Source organism: Chaetura pelagica, unplaced genomic scaffold, assembly GCF_000747805.2.
Source record: "Chaetura pelagica isolate M959 unplaced genomic scaffold, ChaPel_1.0 scaffold345, whole genome shotgun sequence".
In the NCBI taxonomy this organism is placed as follows: domain Eukaryota; kingdom Metazoa; phylum Chordata; class Aves; order Apodiformes; family Apodidae; genus Chaetura; species Chaetura pelagica.
Genome location: NW_009953962.1, coordinates 1,605,542 through 1,629,107, shown reverse-complemented (window position 1 = coordinate 1,629,107; position 23,566 = coordinate 1,605,542). Strand labels below are relative to the sequence as shown.

The 23,566-nt window shown below is 39.4% G+C and overlaps 1 protein-coding gene across 1 annotated transcript in view; it reads left to right on the top strand.

Moving 5' to 3' along the window:
* Positions 1 to 23,566, top strand: part of FREM1 (FRAS1 related extracellular matrix 1) — a 59,523-nt gene that overhangs the window by 23,317 nt on the left and 12,640 nt on the right. The window contains exons 16-28 of the mRNA XM_010001933.1: positions 177 to 374; positions 1,599 to 1,784; positions 2,717 to 2,913; positions 3,667 to 3,895; positions 5,453 to 5,597; positions 8,838 to 8,979; positions 10,359 to 10,554; positions 11,309 to 11,570; positions 16,685 to 17,099; positions 18,358 to 18,559; positions 19,022 to 19,166; positions 21,127 to 21,256; positions 22,643 to 22,715. Coding sequence (XP_010000235.1) covers positions 177 to 374; positions 1,599 to 1,784; positions 2,717 to 2,913; positions 3,667 to 3,895; positions 5,453 to 5,597; positions 8,838 to 8,979; positions 10,359 to 10,554; positions 11,309 to 11,570; positions 16,685 to 17,099; positions 18,358 to 18,559; positions 19,022 to 19,166; positions 21,127 to 21,256; positions 22,643 to 22,715 — 2,520 coding nt within the window. The remainder of the gene's footprint in view (positions 1 to 176; positions 375 to 1,598; positions 1,785 to 2,716; positions 2,914 to 3,666; positions 3,896 to 5,452; positions 5,598 to 8,837; positions 8,980 to 10,358; positions 10,555 to 11,308; positions 11,571 to 16,684; positions 17,100 to 18,357; positions 18,560 to 19,021; positions 19,167 to 21,126; positions 21,257 to 22,642; positions 22,716 to 23,566) is intronic.

Here is a 23,566-nt window from a genome sequence, read left to right as displayed (position 1 = left end):
ATTTCTAACCAAACAGCACCCCCACCAGCCAACATTAAGAATTTTAGTGATTTTGCTGTTTTGGTCTGTCTTACTCTTCTGAGTTTGAATATTGCAGACAGTCCTTGAATTACAAAAACAATTCTTCAGGAAGTTTTGGAAAAATATTTCTTCTGAGTTGCTACTTTTTTTTCCAGGTGGAGAGATTGGACTGACTCCTTTCATTGACACTTTAACCTTTCTTGTCTCTGACAAAGAAGCTGGCATAGATGTGAAAGACTGCTGTTATGATGGACCTCTTCCTCCTCCAGTTCTGCTTCATGATCGATTTCCAGTATACAATATTAACATCACCATATTGCCAGTGGACAACCAGCCTCCATTAATTGCAACTGGTGAAAGCTTCTTCTCACTGTAGCATTATAATGTGGGCTATGCAATACTGTAATGGCTGAAAACTCAGGGGACTAGTTGTTTGTTTGTTTGGGTTTTGGCACCAGGAAGAGTCAGATGAGATCAGCATACAAGATTTTTGGATCAGAATTTCTATCAATATTTCTTTTTTTCTTTTGCTAGTACAGGGCAGCCACCAAATTCAGCTGCAGTGCAAATATGAGTAACTGCTTGTGGTTTTTTCTGGCTGTATGTTTAAATCATGTGGTAAGAGACCAGAATGATCAGATCTGCTCCCTTGCATCTATACATGCCGATTGCTGCATTCGTACACTGTGTCTCCGTAAAAGTGGTTGTTAACTTGTCCTTGAACTGAACTCATGTCCATACAATTTTCAGGTTTATAGAGCACAAAACCACAGATATCCATCTACCTTTGCATGTAAAGTATACAAGGGAAATGTAGACTCTGGCCCTTATATGAAGGGAGATAATATTTTATTACCTGTATTTAATTCTGTTAGAGAATGAAGACAAATGTAGGCTATATATGTAACAGATCAAATTAATAGATGCGAAGCCACATTTTCATTAGTAGTCTTCAGGATTAAAAATATTCAATCAAAATGGAAATAGTGTTAGTAATGCACATTTAGTCCAGTAACAGCCCATTGTGTGAAATCTCCATTGACTTCCCAGGCTTTGGATGAGGACATATTAAAGGTATGCTCTCTGCATACTTGTCTTTTTCAATGTCATTTTTTTGTAAACACCATGTATATGTTATGTATCTCAGAGAATATTTGAGCGTATGTATGAGTAGTTTTGTAATTTGCAGGCTCTCACCCAAGTAATGTTCTGGAAATGAAGCAGTGTCCCAGCAGGGAAATTAAGCAGTGATGCATGAGAAATTGTTCATTATGAGCAATTCGCAACAGCTCTCATGTAATTAATGCTCTGACAAACAGAGGTAACAACTGATTTTGTGCAGCACGTAAACTATCACCAGTAAAATAATTTCACTATTCCCTTCCTCTCTACTTACATTATGGTGAAAGTAGAGTTGATAGCGTAAATAGAGAAAAAAGCCCTAACCCAAGCTCCCTCAACCACTTAGCTATTTTTTTTTCTTTTTCCCCTTAGTTACTTTTTCCATTCTTGTTAACAAACCCAACAGTCAAATGAACTAAAAAAGCAATAATGCTTGTCATATTGTTTGTGTGCAGGTGCAAGGTTTGTGGTGGAGGAGGGCTCCTCGGCAGCCCTTACCACCAACCATTTGTTTGCCACTGACCCTGACACCACTGCAGATGACTTAGCGTTTGTCTTGGTTTCTCCTCCCCAGTTTGGTTACATTGAAAATATACTGCCTTCTCCAGGGTTTGAGAAGAGCAACATTGGTGTAAGTATAGGTAAGTTTAAACAATGTACAATAATCAAGCAGATGAAGTACAGAGCAAGGGGCTGTGTGGTGGACTCAGTGAAGCAGCTGCAGGTGTGTGCATTAACATGGGCTTATTAAGGGAGGCAGGTGCTGGCAAATGAAGAGCAATGGGACTGTGTGGGAGGAGTATACAGGGAGACCACAGCTCTGCAAATGTGAAGAATTGGCACTTGAAGTAAACAACCAATCCTTGTTTTATGCATTCCAGCTGAAAGATATTAGAAGAGGTGATATGAGACATTAATCTGCTCTCTTTGCCTCCCGTTTCAGTCTCTCAGGCAAGGCTCTTGCACTTCTCTTCACCTGTACTTCTGTCAATTAAATGCTGTAGCTGAGAATTTGACAAGCCTGGGTACCCTGACTACTTTCCAAGGCAAAGTTGCAAAAGCGTTAGAGATGGTGGTTGATGTGGGTCTCTTCCCTTGTCCTCCTTCTAACATTGTAAGGCAACTTCATCCTCAGGAGAGCCCTGTAATGCTACCAGCTTTTACCAGTGAACACTCAGAACCATGGAGTTTTAGGTCCCCGTTTTCCTGGTCTGTCAGTCAAATAACATTCAATGCAATTGCTTAGACCTCATATCTTTTCCTACCTGTTTGTTTTTGTTTGTTTGTTTTGTTTGTTTGTTTGTTTTATTTGATCTCAGTTCTGCTGACTGAACTTAACAGTACAAAGTTGTACAGTCCCACAAGTAGCAGAGGAATGCATTTTTGTTTCAGGGGAAGGTTATGTGTCTTGCAGTACATGCAGTTTAAGTCTTTCAGCCACAAAAGATTGAAAAGATTGAAAAATCCGGGGTTTTGTTCTTTGAAGAAAGACAGTTCCAGGTTTTTTTAATGATACATAAGATCAGAAGGAAGGAGAAGATGTCCTAACTAATAATCTCTTTATAACCTCTAGCTTCCTTTCAGCTGAAACACCTGAAATCCCTGAAAATAAACTATGTACAAGCCAGGCACATGCAAATGGAACCAACAGCAGACCACTTTGTGCTTTATGTCACTGATGGGATGCATCATTCAGCAGAGACTTCATTTTCTGTGATAATCAACCCAACCAATGATGAAGTCCCAGAATTCACAGCAACAAATTTTACAGTAAGGAAGAATTAATATAATTATTTTAAACAGAAAACACTCATCAATGTCAGTAAAAACAGTGTTCTAACATCTGTTCCTCTGCATCTTTTCCTTTGTAGTTCAGCCTAGTTCAGGGAACAGCCCACCCAATTAAATCCCATGTAAACCTGTAAAACAGAGCTTCAGTGAGATTGGAACAGTGCACAGCTCTGTTCGGTAATTTGCAGTTCAGTTAAAAAAAAAAAAAAAAAAGGATCCAATTTTTAAAAAAATCAGTCATCTAGAAAGCAGAAGAGTCTGTACACTTCTGGCTTCTCAAGAGCCTTTCCCAATTTTTTTCAGAGATATTTTTGTATTTCTAACATAGCTTCTCCCCTTCCTGAATACTGCTTTTAATATAAATAATATCTCTGTGACCACCATGCAAGGACAGTGTAAGCTTATCTTGCTGTAAAGTAAAAGTGAATGTATGTGTATAAATTTATACGCATCCATATTTTTATAAATATTTATGTATTTATAGGCTTTCTCCTGTCTGCATTCCCTAGCACTTAATATGAAATTTACTCATCTAACAACTTTTCTGTTAACTGAGGTAGGAATGAACTCCTTATCTCACCTTCTCATCATTGTAACTGTTTCCTACTCTATGCCTGTTAAAGTGGTTGAAATCAGTACCTGGCTGAACAGCTGCTGGGAAAGGGGTGGAGGAAACAAAGAAATACACTATTACACAAAAATACCCTACTTTTTTCGTGTGTGTGTGTTCAGGTTCAAGAGGGGGAGATGAAAGAAGTGGATCTCTCTGTTATCAATGCAGTTGATCTGGATGTGCCCAAAGACTGTCTAGTATTTAGGGTTGTGCAGAGGCCCCAGCATGGGTTCCTTATTAATGGTGTTCATGGCAATGATGTTCTTCACTATAAGAAGTTAATTAACCATGACCACAACAGCCATGCGTTGCTTGTTGACGACTTTTCCATGGATCTACTGAAGAATGGTAGGTGTGGCATTCTTCTGACATTGGTCTTTCATTCCTTTAATGAGAGAAGGCGGCACAATAAGAAACCTTTGTTACTTATTTATTCACTTGCCTTATGTGTATTTCCAAGACAATGTTTAGGAATAGAAGGTAGGCTATTTAATGCCAATGTTATGTATTGAATTTAAAAACTGCCAGTAAAGTTGTCCTGAAAGGCCTACATGTGAATAAGGGTAGTAATATGATAAGGAAGGCCACCTGCCCTGAAATAATAAAGAGAATAGTGTAACATATCAGCAAACAGATTTCAAAATCTAGAATAGAGACAGGGAGACTGTTTTATGAGGTTAAATATTGCTCTAAATGATCACAGAATCATAGAACAGTTTGTGTTGGAAGGAACATTTAAGGACTATCTACTCAAAACCCCTGCATGGACATGGACACTTTCCACTAGACCAGGTTGCTCAAAGCCCCATCCAGACTGGCTGAGGAGGGGGCATTCACAGCTTTTCTGGGAAACATGTCCCAGTGTCTAACCACCTTGTTGTAAAACATTATTTCCTATGTCCAATCTAAACATAAAGATGTAAATCCAAAACTCTTGTCCCTTGTCATGCCACTACCAGCATTGGTAAAAAGTCTCTACACACCTTTCCTATAAGCATCCTTTATATATTAGAAGGACACAATGTATAACATCATTATACCTTCATGTGCCTAACAGGAAGGTATGAACTGAAGCCCTATAGTTCAGCATTGTTAGTTAATATGCTTTGAAGCGGCAAAGCTCTTTCAAGTACATGTAATCAAAAAGTGTATTTAACACTGCCAAGAATATGATGGATTCTTCCAGAAAGTGGCCATCTAGTGAAAGGTGGTATCTATTAATATAAAGGGGATATCAATTCAATCCTGTCACTCAGGTTGCAGTTCAGCCCTCAGAACCTGAGGAAGATTTTTCTCCTCTTCGTCTGTCTAATATGAACCTTGAGAAATACCATGCCACCACCCCAAATTCCTCAGCCTTTCCAAATCCTGTTTTTTAATCTCTTCCAGTGGTACAATTTTTGTCTTTTCCTGTCCAAAATGGTGATAAAGCCACTTCCAGTCCCATTCTTCTAATTGTCCAGGGTCATAATCACAAGGCCAGCTGTTCTCCCCATGTCTTATTTAAAGCTTCCTGAGGATTATTTAGACCCAGAAAACTGTTGCCTGATAGCCTCACCCTTTCTATGGTCCCTGTTAAAATGAACTGGAACAAGGAGAGGAGAGGAAATGTTATTTTTTCAGACCAACAGGGCCCCTTCTGTGAATAAAGTAATTCCTTATTAGGGTCAGGCTGGTGTCTTTGAGTCAAAATTGTTAAATTAATCAACAGCGATGACTCTCCAAGCTCATCTTCTGATAGCTGAAACAAGCTTGTTGTGACTTGGGCATATGGGAAGGGGAGATGGAAGAAGGGTGATGGAAGCGGGGTTAAATGATGTGAGAGAATTCTGTAGGAGTCAGATTTATTTGTTCTTTTCCTATCTCTCTCTTCCATTTTTCTCCCACCCTTCACCCTCTGCATAGGAATGAAGCTGATGTACATGCATGACAATACGGAAAACCTCAGTGACAGCTTTAAAATCCAGCTATCAGATGGGAAGCATAAAGTCCTCAGAACCATTTCAGTAAAGGTCATTCCAGTTAATGATGAGAAACCAGTGCTGAGCAAGTAAGCCACATGTTCCTGTCTCTGACAGAGGGATGAGTTTAGATGAAATGACCCAAAAGTCATCAGAACAGCAAATTGGTGACTGATGGGGAGACAATGCCATAACTAGTCCCAGACTAACGTCAATACAGAAGCCTCTGTGTGAGACTCTGTCAGCCTGTTTAACAAAAACAATTTTAGTGAAAAAAGGGCATGATTTAATATTGCTCAATATTAAAAGAATAGAGAAAAAGAAAGGGGAGGAAAACATTTGTTTTGCCTTTCACAACTTAATTCAAGGTGTCTACCTGGGAGACTTGATCTTTGTACACCTCTGCTGGCCACTGTCAGTCATGGTATTGACCACAGTTCCTTTGCTTTCCCTATCCTAGAGGCAACTGCCTGTCTAAAACATGTCTCTGAAAGCAGCTCTGGATTTTGGCAGGAGAGAATCCACAGGTTGATCCTTCCTTGCCTCACAGGGAAAGCCTTTCAGCTTAATGATTCTCTTCTATTAAAAAACTGTACTGTGCAGCCATAATTCAGCTTCCCTGACTGTCCAAAACAAAAAATAATAAATTAATTAGACCTGGTCAGGAATTGCCTGACAGACCATTTGCAGACAGGCAGCTGGCTTCAAGAGAGCCAAACCTCCTGGGCTTTTTAGCCAGGGAGCTCATCCCTTGGAATCCCCATTTTTTAGCTGATGACCTGCTACAGAACATCAGGGCCTCTGTCCTCCTGGCTGCATTCCAGTCCCAGGCAGGCAGATGGGGAGCTGGAAGCCTGAAGGCTTTGGGGGTATAGCTCCAAAACTCTAAAGTTTGCATTTTAGAAATGATGCACAGCCTGTTAAGCAGGCTGCCACTGAAGTGAGAATTTCCGATCCCTCAGGATATTTGGCCTACCTTCAGATCAGACCTTCATTTCCCATTGCGGAGAATTTTTAATGATTTTTCACCATGTAGACATTCTGCATTAACAAATATTAGTTTTATAGTTGAAAGATTATCAAGGACCACATAATGCTAACAAGAGAGAAAGTAAATATCTGGTTAGAATAATGGGGTGTAGTTTATGTATTTATATCATGTATACAGATAATTACTGACAATTGCCTATTTGTTCCCCATATGGTGAAGATTACTATGTAATTTTCCACTCTTTCTGAAGGGAGGTGGTGGAGTGCAAGAAATCATGTTTTTTTAGCTTTGCCCAACTAGATACAGAAACCGTTGCTGCCATGTCTGGCAATGTTAGATCTTACTGTTTGTCATTCCTGTGGTGAACAGTAGCACATGGTGAGCCATCTACTTACAAAACAGCAATTTCATGACAAGAAGTTACTTCTTCTTGCCTATTGCTCTTCTACTGAGATGCAGTATGATGCCAGGAGTTAAGCAGTAATGCTTTAAGTGCAACACATTCAGTTTGGCATTGAAGTGGTGACACTCAGTTATCACATTTTCACTGTGGGGTAGAAGCTCCCTCTTGTCACTCCAGTGTTGTACAGGTGAACATCTGACAATATGTGCAAGATTTTTCTCATCTTTTGATCTGGGGACACCTTTCCACCCCAGTTCTCATCTCCAGTAGGTATGGTCAAAAGACTGAGGAATCTAGAATGGGATGTTTTTGGCTGGCAAACAGCGGCTCTTATTCACAGTGATTGCCAAAAACTCAATCTGTCACCTCTTGGATTGTGTCCTGTAACAGGGAGTGTCCTAGGGGAATGTAAGGCCATTCTCCTTGAGAGCTTCTTCTCAGGATGAGACATGTGGGTGCTAGATTTAATCAACTAACTGCTGCACAGAAAAATGAGTTTGTATTACACAGCACTCAGGGTGTAGCTAAACACTTTTTTCTTCACTTGTTTTTTGTTTTTATGTGTGTTTTTTTGTGTTTATGTGGGGGCATTTTGGTTTTTTTGTTGTTGTTTTTTTTTTAATCTTCTCTTCCTAGGTCAAATAGTCTTTGGTTCAGACACCTGTTCTTTCTCTTTCCACAGTCTCATCATGATTATTTCTGGCGTGAGCAAACCATCAAGGTTGCTTGATATGTCATCAATATGACTTGATATACTTTGTCACATGACTCCATTTGCTTTGCTTCTCATTTTGCCAAACATGGTCTTTCTTTGTCTTGTATCCATATCACTTTGAAAACGAAACCAGGAAAAAAATCTCCACTTTTTCTGACAATAAAGGATGTATTCTTCAAAATCACTAAGTAATTGTGACATCTTCTTGTTTGGAAATCTCAGTTGTCACTCCGATTTGTAACAGGCACTTGCAGCTTGGCAAAAGAAAGGGCTGTTAGATGAAGAATGTGTCTTCAGCAATTCTTGCAAAAATCTGTTCATGTTTGGCCTTTGAAATACCATGGCTTGCACGTACTTGGTTGCATCCAGCCAGAGGTTAGCTGTCCAAGTGCTTAAACAGTCTGTCCTTTCCCAACGTGCTTCATGGCCTATGGGCAGATTAGCTTGAGCAGGTCCCATCCCTGGTGTGACTGTATATGCTGAATCCCCTCCAAATCCCTTGAAACTTTTGTAGGGTTTAATAATACTGTTTGGGTACTACACTGTGAAAATGTAAGACACTTACCAGCAAAATTATAAAACAGGGTGTGCAGAGGCAAACTGGAGGATGGTTACTGGTTAAGAAAGGAAACAGAGGAGACACAATCTAAGAATAATTAATTTCAAACAATGTGGGATTTTTTTCCACAGAGCTGCCTCAAATTTTGTTTGTGACTAGTGATGGCCATTTCTACCAAGAAACGGGTGGCCTTAACCTACTTTTCTGAATCCAGAACCCAGGAATATTCTGCAATGGGGAGCACAGAGAACAAGCCAGTTAGGTCTTTGTAGTATCTCTTAAAGACTAAGGTGAGCAGTGACAAACTAGCAATTTGAAAGACAGTCTTTACATTAGCTTCTTAGAGCCCATATTGCTATGGTCTATAGTAGCAGTAACATATAATACAGCCTATTTGTTCACATTGTCCTCTTATAAATTGTATAAAGGTAACTGGAATAGGGCCCAGGGGAAGAAGATGGATATTGTAAACCCCAGGTTGTTTTAAGTATCTGTTTGGTTCCCCCCCGTTTTAAACTGAAATAGACACCCTCCTTTCATTCTTTCTGCTGTTGTCATTTCTGTCAGCATCTGGGTAATCCATATTTCTGGCAGAGAATTTACATGTTGGAAGGGTTACTTTTCTTTCATTGCATCAATACGTGACTTTTAATTTTTGCAGGAAGGATGATATAGAGGTGAACATGGGTGAAGCTCGAATAATTTCTAGTGCTGTTCTGTCAGCAGAAGATAAAGATACCCCCAGGGAGAGAATTTACTACTTATTTGAAAGAATTCCAGAAAATGGTCAGCTTCAGCACAAGGTTAGTCTTTGTACTGCAATAAAAGCAGCCATGCAAAGAACTGTCTCTTTTTGGGTTAGAATGAAGTTCATCTTCCTTTTCTCCCAAATGTCTGTCATATTTTGAAGAGAAGGCTGTGACCAGTTTAATTGTGGAAATTGTGTTTGAACCAAACAATGATGATGTCCCAGAGGCTTTGGCACTAAAGGTCAGATCCTTCACAGGAGGAGGGGGGGAGGAAAGCATGGGAGATCATCTGAAGTGACAATGAAGAGAGAAGCTGAGAGAATCAGTCCACAGAAGGGGAAAACCAAGCATTAAAGCTAGGAGGGAGTGGGGGACGTCCTTGATTTAAAAAAAAAATATGTGACAAGTAAGCCATTACTTCAGTTACTTCAGGGTTCAGAAATAATGGAAGGAGATGTGTATGAAAGAGTGAGCAATAAATAATGACTTGGAAGTATGGGGGAAAGGAAAGAAATAAAAAAAAAAAAAAAGAAAAGAAAAAGAAAAGAATATAGCAAGAGGAAAGCTATAAAATAAAATTATAAATGGAAAGAAAGATAATGACCTATTGACCAAAGTTAAGCCACTAAAACAGAGATAGGGAAAAAAAGTATATTTTTAATTACATGGATACATAACAGAAAAAAAAATAATAAATTTGTTTCTAAGACCTGTGATCCTGGAAGGTATGTTGATGCTGCAGCCCTGCAGGTATCTGCAGATCACATGAGACTTGTGAATTGTGGGTGGAGTCCGATAGTTTGAACATATAGGGTACCCACATGTTTTTGAGCTATCTGTCCTTGTTAAACTTTGCTCTAAAGGCACTGACACTGTTAGTGTAGCCTCAATGTCAAATACACAGATCAGTCCAACACAAGGTACTATGTTATCTTATGAAAAGCAGGCACATTTTTTTGGCAATTCACATTTTTCCATCAGAGGACCTCTGAAGCCCTACATTTCTGTTCTTCCCTGAACTTCCCCATAAGTTCTTTTCTGGTATGTCACTAGGTATAGTTTTGTATGGAACCAAGACCAGCTTTGTGAAATTAAGACATAGAAAACAACTTGGGTCAGGAACTGTTTCATTTTCACCTGGTTGGTGTCTCATTGAGAAGTCTGTGGAAATGTAGATCCTGAGTAAAAGTGGCTAAATTCCATTTACTTCATTTTCTTCATGATCACTGTAACTTCTCCAGCCTTATAACTGCTTGGGAATGACTCCAGCTATTTACTGCTCTTCAAAACATACTATGAGGAAAGAGTCTATAGCTTAGAAAGGGAGCTAGGTAGCTTCTACCAACAGTTTTCATAACTGCAAACAAAAACAGTTAACTGGAGAGGATGCATGGAGCACTATCTGTTTAATGAAGGATGTTTGTTTTTTCTAGGTAGGCAAAAGTTGGGTGACTCTCCAAACTGGAATGAAGTGCAGTCAGGAAGAACTGGATCTGAATCTTGTGAGATACATCCATACAGGAGCTATAGGGTCCAAGAACCAAGACAGCTTCACATTTTATCTGTGGGATGGGTACAACAGATCCCCAGCTGTGAACTTCTACATAAATATAAAGGACATGGAAAAGGGTAAAGACCTGCCAGATCTTATACAGTGCCTGTTTTTGAAACAAATATTATCTCAGTGCATGAACACTGCATGTTCCCTGAACTCTAGGCAGGCCCTTGGCAAGTCTCCCTGCAGACCCCAAAAGTCCACCTGCTTGGATTTCTCAGCTGGTCAGACCCCTGGTGTTACTGCTGGTGAAGAAGTGGTCCTGGGAGTTGAAAATGCTCTGCCCTAGGCAATGTGTTGCACCTTGCCTCACAGGACCCCAAAAACATTTCAAATAAAGCTGAAAATATTCTTCTGAAATTAGCTTTATGTTGGAGTAAATCAAAGCACAGAAATATAGCAAGAATATCATTAAAGTACACAAAATAATGTTAAAGAACAGCTCTGTCTTCCAGGTTTATGCTCTAGTATTCTGGTCCCTCTTAATTTATTGCATCCCTATCAGGAATCCAAATTAGATCAAGTTAACCTGACACTGCTAAGTTTGGAACAAGGATACAGAGAGATTGTGCTGTCTCCATCCCTGGCAGTTTTCAGGTCATGATAAAGCCCTAAGCAACCTGGTTGCTGCTAATCTCATGGCTGACAGTGCTTCAAGTAGAAGGTTGGACTAGAGAAATACTGAAGTCCCTTCCAGCCTGAACTTCCCTGTAATCCTAGTGTCCTATGATTTTTCTATTGGTGATGGCTTGCATGTGGCTCAAAAACGCATGAGAAAAACTTACAATTAAATATGGCTATACTAGTGTTTTTTCTTTTGTCCTGCAGGAGACATTGCTGTTTCCACAAAACCTCTTAGAGTGCCAAAAGGGGGTCGGGGCTATATTACAACTGATGTCCTCCTTGCACTGGATGGTACTGACAAGCCAGAGGAGCTCCTTTATGTGATAACCTCCCCTCCTCAGTATGGACAAATAGAGTATATCAGCTATCCTGACATTCCCATTACAAGCTTCAGTCAAATGGATGTAGCAAGACAGATAGTTTGCTATGTTCACAACACTAAGGCAGTTCCTGAAGATACATTCAGGTAAGGCTTAATATCCCACCCACCAAACCCTTTTTCCTTGGATTTCTTTGGTACTAAAACAATGCCAAAACACAAACCAAAATGAAACATAAAAACTCAACTCAAATGCTTAAAATGAGGTGGAATATCTGTGGGAATTCTCAATATTTATATAGCAAAGATATTTCTACCATCATACATACAGTTGTAACTGCTTTGGTAATCCTGGTGCTGAAACTCTAGTCAGAGCCATGCTCACTCAAAAATACCAGCTTCAACATAATTACCGCACCCTGCTAAGACAGCACAGCTGCTAAGAAAGTCTAAGAACATACTTTGTGGAATTTTCCTTTGTGGTTTGTTGGGGTTTTTTTGCTACAGGTAGGTGTGGTAAAATTGTTTCATTCAGATATTAAATAACTGCTTTCTTGTTTATTCTTATTTATTATATGTTCCTGAACATACTAAAAACCAGTCCATTTACCTATTCTGATACCACAATAACTCAAAAAGTCATGTAGACCATGGGATTTTTGGGGTGAATCTAGTTACCTAGGCCTAATTATATTTAAGTTGACTTTAACCTGGTTCTGAACCTTGCCCTTAGACCAGCTTAGACTAGGCTCACTCCTAAAGTGAATATTCATTTATTTTGTTCTTAAACGAACCTCTCTTGTTTACAGAATGTAATAATGTAATGAGTTATCATCAGGTAAAGACAGAGCAGATGTACTGTTGCTCATAATGTCAGGAACAATTTTGTAACTTCAGGAAAAACCTTAGAAATAAAGAAAATATTTTAAAGGAAGAATGATAACTTCTTGCTAGCAATAGAAATTTCCTCTGAAGACAGCTTTTTGAAGGCAATGGACTTTTTGTAAAATTCAAATTTCCACACAAAAATAGAAGCTTACTGGTTTCTCATCTGTGACTAAGATAAAATAAAGGATTTAGCTCCTAAGAGTTGAAATTCAGATAACACCCCTTTTTATACCCTTTTATGAATATATTAATGATCTGAACAGCATTTTCCATAATGCATGATGAAGATTCAAGAACATGTTATGTCATCTAGTTTAAGAGCATTTTTACAGGGAAGATAAGAAAATGGGTCATGGAAACATAAAATAAAGCTCCCTATGACACCAGGGCAGCCCAGGTGACATTATCTAGAGTTAAGCCAAAAGAAATCCTGGGACTTTCCACAACCAAAACATTTTAAATTATCCCTTCCATTAAATTCAATGTGGTGGAAATTCTAGTTAGGAGATTAGTCTGATGCACTTCTAGTCGTAACAGAAAAAGTGAAAAAATCCTCTCTTTATTTTTCCCAGTTGTGAAATACTATACTCAAAACTAGAATTTGCTTATACAAGTAAGTTTGCAGTCATGACAAGTCTAGCTTAGGCAGTGTAGGAATAGTTTTGATCAATATGACTTCTACACTAAACAATTATAGGGAAACTGCATCTGGCTAAACCAAATGTCTTCTTTTTAAGCCAATGGCTTAGAAGGAAACTAGAAAGTCCGCCTTTTAAAAGTAAGGTGGTGGTACTTTAATAAATATTGATATTAAAGGTCTATTTTAATCACAATAATTGTTGTTCCTTGATGTTACCATTTGGAGAAGAATTTAGTTTTGTGTAGACATATAAATATTGTGGCAGAACATGACTGTTATTCAAACAAGGAAAGGTTACATTAATTATATGGGTAATTATAGAATGGGAGATTAACTGATCAGATTTCTACTTTCCACTGGAGTACTTCCTTCAGACATAAATTTGCCTATATTGTTTGGTGCTGCTGGCCTGGAAGAAAGATTTGGCAGTACTTATTTGGACAGATGACTTCAAGTGATTAGCAACCTGACATCAGATGCTGGCAGCAGGATACTAAAAGAACATGCTAATGTCCTCCATTTTGACACGCTGGCTCGATTTTGTAATGAGCTGGCACTATTTATGATTCCACTTTTATCTTTTAAATGCCATGACAGATGGTAGGTCCTATGGCCAACTCTGTTGCCATCAAACTGCAGAAAGCATGAAATGTTGGTAATGGTGAAATCAAACCATGCAACATGTCCTCCTAACTGTGCCTGGGAGTTGTCCCCTGAATTTCATCAGAGTGAGGAGAATGTTGGCTCCTCTCCCTTCCTGAGGGAAAGATAAAGCAGCCATAAACCAGAAATAAACGACCAAAATCTCCCAAAGTGCTGAAAAAAATTACGTCCTGGACACAGGCAGCTTCATCACCTGTGAAATCAAGTTGGCATATGACATTTGCATAGTAAATTTCAGTCTGATGTATATAACCAGGAGTTTTGCTTGTATCTGATATTCTGTAGAGGACTGCACAAATCTTCAGTCTATTAAATGGAATTATCTAAGTTTTTCAAGTAAATATTGTTTGAGCTATCATCCAGATTATTTTACAGCCATCAAAAAAACCAGAGGAAATCCACACTGGAATCTTGCAGACTTTTTGAGAGATGAATAAGGTCTTAACTGAATGTGTGTGGGGTCCATTTATTTATGTACTTTAATAAATATTGATATTAAAGGTCTATTTTAATCACAATAATTGTTGTTCCTTGATGTTACCATTTGGAGAAGAATTTAGTTTTGTGTAGACATATAAATATTGTGGCAGAACATGACTGTTATTCAAACAAGGAAAGGTTACATTAATTATATGGGTAATTATAGAATGGGAGATTAACTGATCAGATTTCTACTTTCCACTGGAGTACTTCCTTCAGACATAAATTTGCCTATATTGTTTGGTGCTGCTGGCCTGGAAGAAAGATTTGGCAGTACTTATTTGGACAGATGACTTCAAGTGATTAGCAACCTGACATCAGATGCTGGCAGCAGGATACTAAAAGAACATGCTAATGTCCTCCATTTTGACACGCTGGCTCGATTTTGTAATGAGCTGGCACTATTTATGATTCCACTTTTATCTTTTAAATGCCATGACAGATGGTAGGTCCTATGGCCAACTCTGTTGCCATCAAACTGCAGAAAGCATGAAATGTTGGTAATGGTGAAATCAAACCATGCAACATGTCCTCCTAACTGTGCCTGGGAGTTGTCCCCTGAATTTCATCAGAGTGAGGAGAATGTTGGCTGCTCTCCATTCCTGAGGGAAAGATAAAGCAGCCATAAACCAGAAATAAACGACCAAAATCTCCCAAAGTGCTGAAAAAAATTACGTCCTGGACACAGGCAGCTTCATCACCTGTGAAATCAAGTTGGCATATGACATTTGCATAGTAAATTTCAGTCTGATGTATATAACCAGGAGTTTTGCTTGTATCTGATATTCTGTAGAGGACTGCACAAATCTTCAGTCTATTAAATGGAATTATCTAAGTTTTTCAAGTAAATATTGTTTGAGCTATCATCCAGATTATTTTACAGCCATCAAAAAAACCAGAGGAAATCCACACTGGAATCTTGCAGACTTTTTGAGAGATGAATAAGGTCTTAACTGAATGTGTGTGGGGTCCATTTATTTATTTATTTATTTATTTATTTATTTATTTTCCCCCCTTAGCATCGTATTTATCATCATTATTCTAATTATATATTTTATTTCAGCTGGATTACTAATAGCACAACACTTTTACCACTGGCACAATAGCATTAGGTCAGTGCAGACAGATGTCTCTAGGTTCCCAGCTGGGAATACCATCCTCAGTAAACATATTTCTAACTGTTGTATACTCCCTGGTCTGCCTATGCTCATTCCCATCTGTTTCATGGCATACTGCCAGCTTACAACTTGATCAAGCCCTAATCATCCTGCACTGGTAAAGGCAATGAGGAGTTTTAGATGGACAGCCTGTGTGACACAGTAATCTACTCCATGACCTACTAAAGGTCACTTACATTCAAGGAACACAACAAACAGGCAACGTTCTGACCCTGTAATTATTTAAATACTTCTCCAAGTTCTGCAGTCAAGAGAACAAGAAGAGGAAGATAATCTAAACGTCAACCAGTCCCTGTATATGGTAGGAACATGCTAGCTGGAAGGTAACCAGCTAGTCTTGCCTTCATATTGTATGAAACGACCATCCCATGATACTGTCCCACAGAAGATCAACTGTGTAAGTCTAGCTTTACATGCTACATTCAAAGTGCTGGGCACTGGAGAGTGGAAGAAAAAGGAAGCTCAGGAGCTGTGAGGAGTAGTTCTGGCACAGGCAGAGCTAACCTGGGTAAAAATCACTCTCCAAGATACATGTATTACGCTGCATAACCACAGAAACTTCTGTAGAAGTAATGGTGAAACTTACCTACTGTATAGCAATGGGACGTGAAGGATTATGAGACGTTTTTAAAGCAATTTTTTTAGTTTCATATAACATTAAAATTTTGTTACAGGCATGACAATGTGCAATGTAGTTGCTTTCAGAAAAAAAAATACTTCATAATCTTGGCAGTGAAAACTAGGAAGAATTTTAAAGGCTAAAATATTGGTTTTCTCTTTAATTTTATACAGATATAGTTAATGACTAACCAAAGCCACAAAGTCAGGTGAGGATGGACCTTTTTGCAGCTTACTTTTTTAGATAGTTTTGAGACTATCGTGTACAAAAGGCTTGTTACAATGATCAGAGAAAAAAACGTTGTCCAAGCAGACCACACACTTTACACATCTCTTTCTGTAAGTTGTAGAAAAAGCCAGCAATTTCATTGGCACTTGCCACTTCACCAAGTGAAGATATACTTAAGGATGTGTACAAACACATGCATGCAATAAGCCCCGCAGCCATCCCATCATTTTAGATCTGCTCCATCTGTCTCTGAGCTAGAAGATTAGATCAGGTCTGTTATGACTGCTGGGCCTGATGAGTAAATCCTCAAAGCCATTCCTCTGGCATCTACTCAGATTCCTGCAGATGCATTGTAACTCTTGCCATATACCTGGCCATCTGTTCTCATGTTTTTAAGTTATAAATCCAGTTGACCCACAGTCTGAGTTTGAGCTCAAACCAGTTCTACTACTTGTGCAGTATCAACACAGGCAAGTCCTGTAGTAAAGGTGTATATTATCATTTCATTTCAGTATATGGTGAATCAAGAACACATGCTGAAGACTACCTTGCCTCTCTTTGCCAGATTCATCATCAGCAATGGACTGAGGACTAAGCATGGGACATTCATGATCTCCTTGGAAGCAGCTGATCAAGCTTTGCCGACGCTATCTAAAAATGCAGGGCTAAGACTAGTGGAAGGCACTATGGCACTTCTTTCTCCTGATGTTCTGCAGCTTTCAGACCCAGACACTGCCAAAGAAAACCTCACCTTCCTGTTGGCTCAACTCCCCCAGTACGGTCATCTCTATTATCGAGGGGCTGTGCTACTGCAGCACAATTTCACCCAGCAAGATGTAGACAACAGGGATGTTGCATACAAGCACCAAAGTGGGGATTCCCAGATGGACAGATTTACATTTGTTGCAACAGATATGACTAATGAAGGCTTCATCGTGAATGGGAGGGTGCAGAGCGAGCCAATGACATTCACCATTCAGGCAAGTGTGACCACCAGTCTACTTAAAGAGATATATAGCAGGAGAAGGTGTAAAATGTAGTAATTTTTATGAGAACTTGTGTCTGCTGCAGTCTATGATTTAAATGAAGTATTTATCAGCTAAAATGTTTGCTTTCTGTGTTGTTCCATGAATAATTAACCTGAAGAATTAACTACTTGCCACAATGCATTACTCAGGCAATTAATTTTATACAGTGCAAAGAGACTGCATTTAAGGGAAGAAAGACTTCCTGTTTATATAAATATAAGCAAGTGTATAATTGTACTTGATAAAATATTTGACATAGAAATCTTAACTCTGAAGTTGAGCCCAGCTATGGGGAGGAATGAAATTCCTCCTGCTCAGCTTTCCCACTGACCCACTGATTTGCATGTGAGAGATACGAGGATGACTGCTGATCTTCATGTCACAGGAATATTCATTTACAGCCCTTTACTCCCACAACTGGACAACCTGTCCTCCTTGGTGACAGTCTGTAAGACGCCTGCTTTGACTCTTCCTTCCTTTACAAGGATCTTCCTGTTCACTTATTTCCCTCATTTTCAAGCTCTTCCCACTGTGTCATAGGCTTAGATACATTTGCTGTGACTTCTTGTATGTGTCTGTCTGGCATGTTTCTATACATACTGCAGACCAGGTTGCACTGTATGTAAAAATTCTGTATGTTTCAAAACACTGATACTAATGAAAAGGCTTTTAACTTTTCCTGATGACAAAGACTGAGGATATATGATGAGTGAGGAGTGTGATTTTAACAGAAGATGAGATATAGAAAGAGCAACAACCGTTGCCAGGTGCTAGAAGATTAATCAGCAGTTGTGAAAGGTGGCACAGATTCAAGAAGACCTATTAGCCAGACCTCTGGCTATTGTTATAATAATCCTTTGGTTTGTATGGTTTTTGTGGTAAAATAGAGGTGAGAAACCTTGAAGGAGTTTTAATTTGCCATGCAGAAAATTACATCATAAATGAGAAGGACTATGGGGAGTGTGGGACACCAGGGCAGAGGTATACAGAATTTATGTTGCCCTCCCCAGTGTCTGGTTTCCTGCTGTATGCAGTGACTGGGGAATCTGGGCCCAGAATTATCTCATGGCTAGTAGCATGAGAGATCAGACTTCTTCTGGAGCAGACTGCAAATCAAAATGGCTATTGCCACCTTGAGCAGGCCACTGTGGTGTTACCAAAAGTAACATACGTAGTAAAATGAATGTATGTTTGTTTAACTTTGATTTAGGTGGATAATTTGGACAAAATGGCACCAAAAATCATTAATCTCCGTGGTCTTTCTGATGTGGAACTGCTGAAGAATGGCAATTATGGGATCTATATTACTGCCAGGTCCCTGAAGGCATCTGACCCCAATACAGAAGATGACAAAATATTTTTTAAGATTCTACAAGGTCCTTATTATGGCTACCTGGAAAACGTAACAACAGGTGATGTCTTTCATAAATTGTGTATTTTGAGACATGCTAGACTAGATTCCCAAAACTCTCCTGTTAGTATTTACTTGATACAGGTAATAAAAATTTCTTAGCAAACTTTGTGCAAGGTTTGAATGTAGCAAGAAAGCTTTTACACTAGAGCCTGAATCTCATGTTCATTCTGAATCATCAAAGAGTTTGAGATGATTGTTAATAGCTGCCATTGAGAAAATAATTTTTCTATGTGTCAAGAAAAAAGAAAAAAAGCCATTTAAATAAACATGTCACATAGGAAGAATTTGGCTGGAGCCTTTAACAAGCTAGGATGTTGCTGTTTAACTATAAAACTCGGTTTCTGTAAGTTCAGATTTTCTAAGTGTTGAACAAAATAAGAGCTAAAAAAGAGTCTACAGGAGCTATGCAGTTCTTATTAACAGGGTTTCGATTCACTTTAGTGTTTCTCTTCTTTCTTAGGTGGATTTATTCAGGAAGGGTTTAGCCAAAAGGATTTAAACAGCAAAATCATACTTTATGTCATCAATCCATCATGGGAAGTGAATTCAGACAACTTGGAGTTTCAAGTCACAGATGCCAGTGGAAACTCTGCAGTGCCTCAAAGGTATGAATTTAGCTCCATGTCAGACTGGGGCATAGTTCTCAAGGGCAACACTTTTTTCACAGCTTGAGATTGTGATGGAGGGAATGGTCTCAAGCAGGAAAAGGTATGAGAGCCATAGTTCTGCAAAGGACGACTGAAAGCAGGTGGGAGGCACACAGCATCTTTGTCATCTACTGCCAAAATTTGTACTGGGTATTATGAAAATTTCCTTGTGACATGTAAGCCTAATGTACAAAAATGACAGACTAGGGTATCATCTGAACTGTACTTTGAAAATTAAGGCCAAAAGAAAGTATATCTCCACAGCAGGGGCAACATCTCTGTTTCTGAAAATAGGGTTCAATGTTCAACCCATTTATTGAATCTGAAGTAACTAAAAAACTGATTGATTCTCTTTTCCTGAGCTGAACCGGCTGTGTGCAAAACAGGTCTCATGGTGAGAGAAAAGGAGCAGAGAGGGCTGGCTCTGAGAGCCAAGCTCTTCTGCAGGTCAGTTCCGTGCTAGAGAGGGGACGGGGCTGAGCAGAGGCAGCATCTCGGCAGTTAATGTGCTGTGCCAAGAGGTGTCCCCACATGCACACACATCTGAACGCAGCCAGCCCGAGTACATCCCAGCTGTGCTGTGCCGGCTCACAGGGGCACGGATATCACAGCCACCGTCAGAATGTGGCCGCTCCTCGTGGGAAAGTGTGGGCTCTTGTGTGTGAACACCAACGTGTAACATCACAGCTCCAGCAACAAAGCGAAGAGAAGCCACCTTTTAAACGGAAAACAGGAGTTTAAGGGAAGCAGAATTTATCTGATGGCTGCACTGGACATCAGAAGAAAGGGGAATGGGACTTTTTAAGAAAAAATAATATTTTTAATTTTGGATTTAAAAGATTGTGAGAGGTGTTGTTTTGTTTTGGGATTTTTTTGTTGTTTTGGTTTTGGTTTTTTTTTAACAAACAATTTATCATCACTGGTTTGAAATACAAGTATGATTTGCATGTTGATACTATAATATATATATTTTATATAAATGCTTCTGGACTACATCTGGAAGCTGGTACATGCATCCTCTTTAGTAAAAAGAAGGCAAATCAGCTTCTAAATGGGTTACCCACACCACCATGAGTATCAGAGGATATAGGGGGACAGGAGGAAACTTCCGCTGGTGTTAGAGCTAGTCAGTCCTGAAAGGTCTAGATGTCAGAGTTTTTTTTAAGAAAAGTTAAAATTGTTTTGTAAATGGCACAGCTCATTTTCCATCTTTTCACTCTCTTTCATTCCTCTCTGATTCCCACTAATTTTTGTCACAGCATATAAAATGGTGAGATCTTTATTAGCTACCCTGAGCAGCGTGCTGTCCTCTGAGGTTTGGTCACACCCCCTATAAACAATTCTAAAACTCTGTGTGTGAGACTTCCTGCCTCAGCCACTTCTATGGCTGAAGAGCAAAATACACAGAGCATTTTAAAGTAAGGAGTGTGAGGTGGGCACTTTCCCAGAGGTGGTAAAGTCTTAGGGTGTGCCCTGTACTCTGGAGGAGGAGGGTTAGAGGATAGGTGAAGGAAGATGGGAAGAAAGTAGGATACTGCAGAGAAAATGCTGGGGAATGAGAACGAACTAAAACTACGGGATTAAAGGTAAACAGAAAGGAACAGTGATAGCTTGTCTTGACATACTTGGTGTGGTGGACAAACTGCCCTTCTCAAAGTTGCTGCAGAACCCCTCTGGTTTTGAAACCTGTTGAAGGCTTTGTTTGGGGTGGACTGGAAGATTTATTAACTGCACCTCACTCTTTCTAATCAACCAAATCACACAAATGTGTTGATTTGCAAGCAAAGACTCAGTATGTGTATTGGCTAAATTAGCAGTCGGGAGAGAAGCGGCTCCTCACTAAATCTCCAAGCAGCAGGAGGTGGGGGCAGCAGGGGACTGGCTTTGCTTCACACAGGCTTTCCCTCCTCTTCCACAGGCTGGAGCTGCAGTGGTCTCGAATTGAAATGCAACAGACTGAATACGAAGTGTGTGAGAGCGTGGGAGTGGTGTCTCTGAAAATCACCAGAGCAGGACACTCTGCAGAGTCTGCCTTTATTGCAGTGAAGGTAAAGCTAAAAGCCAAGCTTCTGACTGCAATTATTGTAATAATAAGTAGTGGAGCCCGTTCATTCATTCCTCAGAGTTGAAAGGTATTTCAATAATCACCAAAGAGACCATGCAACTCAAACCAGACTTACCCTTACTAGGTACACATTGCTGAAAAATGTTTGATAAAACTTACTGATTTTTAAGTAGAAATGCTGATTAATCAAAATGGGAATGTTTTGGAGCAGTATTCCTGATTTTATGAACTTCTGTGACAAATCAGGCAGTTTCGTCTCTCAATGTGCTCAGCAGCTGGGTTTCCAGGGTTTGCCACTCTAAAATCCAGACTTTGGGCAACCTGGGACCTTGGGACTCCTCGTTTCCCTGCTCAGACTGGAGAAGCCTAGGAGCTATGGGAACTTAACTCAGGCTGTGTCCTCCATTTCTCCACCCACAGCCATCAAGCTAGGAAATAGCACAAAGAACCCCCTATACCTTAATTAACATCCTCTGACTTATGTCTGAAAAATTAAACTGAAAGCTGTAGATTATAATTTTGAAAAATAGGTTTTGTGCAACTTGTTTCCATGTAAGTTATCTTTCTGTGTAAAATGGAAATTCCAGGATTTTACTAGTCCCCTTTGCTAGAAAAATACACAAAATTTCCTCTCACAGTTTCTCAGGATTATAGTCCTACTTGGAAAATAGTTTTTATTTTTTCTTCCACTGAAGTCAGTGGGAATTTTGCTGTTGACTTCATCAGGGGACATCCTGGCCTGTCTTTCAAGACTCCACTGACTCTATTCTGTTTGTCATTGAGCTAAAAATACCAGTGAAATTGATCGCAGCACCAAGAACCCAGTGTAGAAGCTGGTCTCCTCTATTGGTCTCCTACAAAAATACAAGGAGTTGCCAGCGTCCCCATACTTATGTATGAGTTCATGCCTATCCCAAGTTTTTGGAGTTAACAGACAGCTCTGTATTCAAATGCTTCTTCCAAGACCTCACAAAAGGCTAAATGGGCATATGTGGCCAGGCTGCAGCCACTCTTCCAGGATGCCATCTTGTGTCTGCCCAGCAACCAGGGTTCCCAGGCATGGTGAAGAGAAGGGTTCTCTGATGCTGTCAAGTAGCAATTTGAGAGGTGATGAGATAAAATTTTAGGATAAGTCATTTCTTTATTTAATATGAGATTTAAGCCATGAGCAGGTACAGAATGAGAGATGCACATTTATTCTTAAGACCTTTATATTTTTTTCAGCCTAAGCATGTATATGGATTGGAATGTATTTTTGAGATGCCATGGACTCCACAGAGAGGTACACAGTAGCTTCAGCTCCCAGCAGAATGCAGCCATTCAGTAGAATAGGTTACAGCATTGCTTTTACTGTTTGATTTATTTTTAGGTCAATGAAATATCTGCTGTGCTGGGAAAGGACTTTATGGTGACTCCCGCCAACCTCGTTCAGTTTGATCCAGGTATGAACCAGTGCACTAAATAATTTTCAGTTTTCAGAAGTGGGTAAGAGAGGACACCCAGCAGCCAGCAGTAACAAAACCAAAACAAAGCAAACAACTGGAAGGAAATGTGCAAATCTGCCTTAATTCCCAGTTGGAACTGGAACACCCTTGAAACCTCTGAAACCAATGAGTCACTCTCTGAGACTCTTTATCTTTGGTTAGGTTTGTTGCTTTAAATAAGAAGATGGAAAAAAGATTAGACAGATCAGTGTAAAAAGTCCTTTGTACTGTGCTGCCCAGGCTTCAATTTCTCCTTCCTTTAAAGTATTATGCAAGCTTAGAATCTCTGAACTTAAACTACTAGAGATTTTTGCAGAGATTTTTAGTGCAAGGTGCTTTACTAGAATATATATATTTTATTTATTTATTTATTTATTTATTTATTTATTTTTCTGCTGGTTCATGCAGATTCTCCAAGTCTGAGGCTGTCCATGGTTACTGCTATTGACTCTCTGAATATGGTGGTCAGCCTCTGGAAAATTAGCTGTGAATTTGGACAGGAGAGATGCACACTTTTCCCCTTTGCTGGCCAGCTTCTCAGTTAAGACAGCTGAGGTCCTGAGGAACAAGGAAATAATATTTATGTGAAGCCTTATAAGGATGAAGGGATTTTATTTTTTTTTTTTTTTACAATGTTGCACATGTATCTTTGTTACTCATTTCAGATGTTAGCACCGACTATGTGATGCAGAGATTGTTCCCAGGATGTTTTGTTGACAGCAATGTGCACGTTGAGATCTGTTCTGCTGCCTCTGACTTTCCCTCAACAAATTTTGTAGCATTTCATACAGAAACGGGACCAGTCCTTT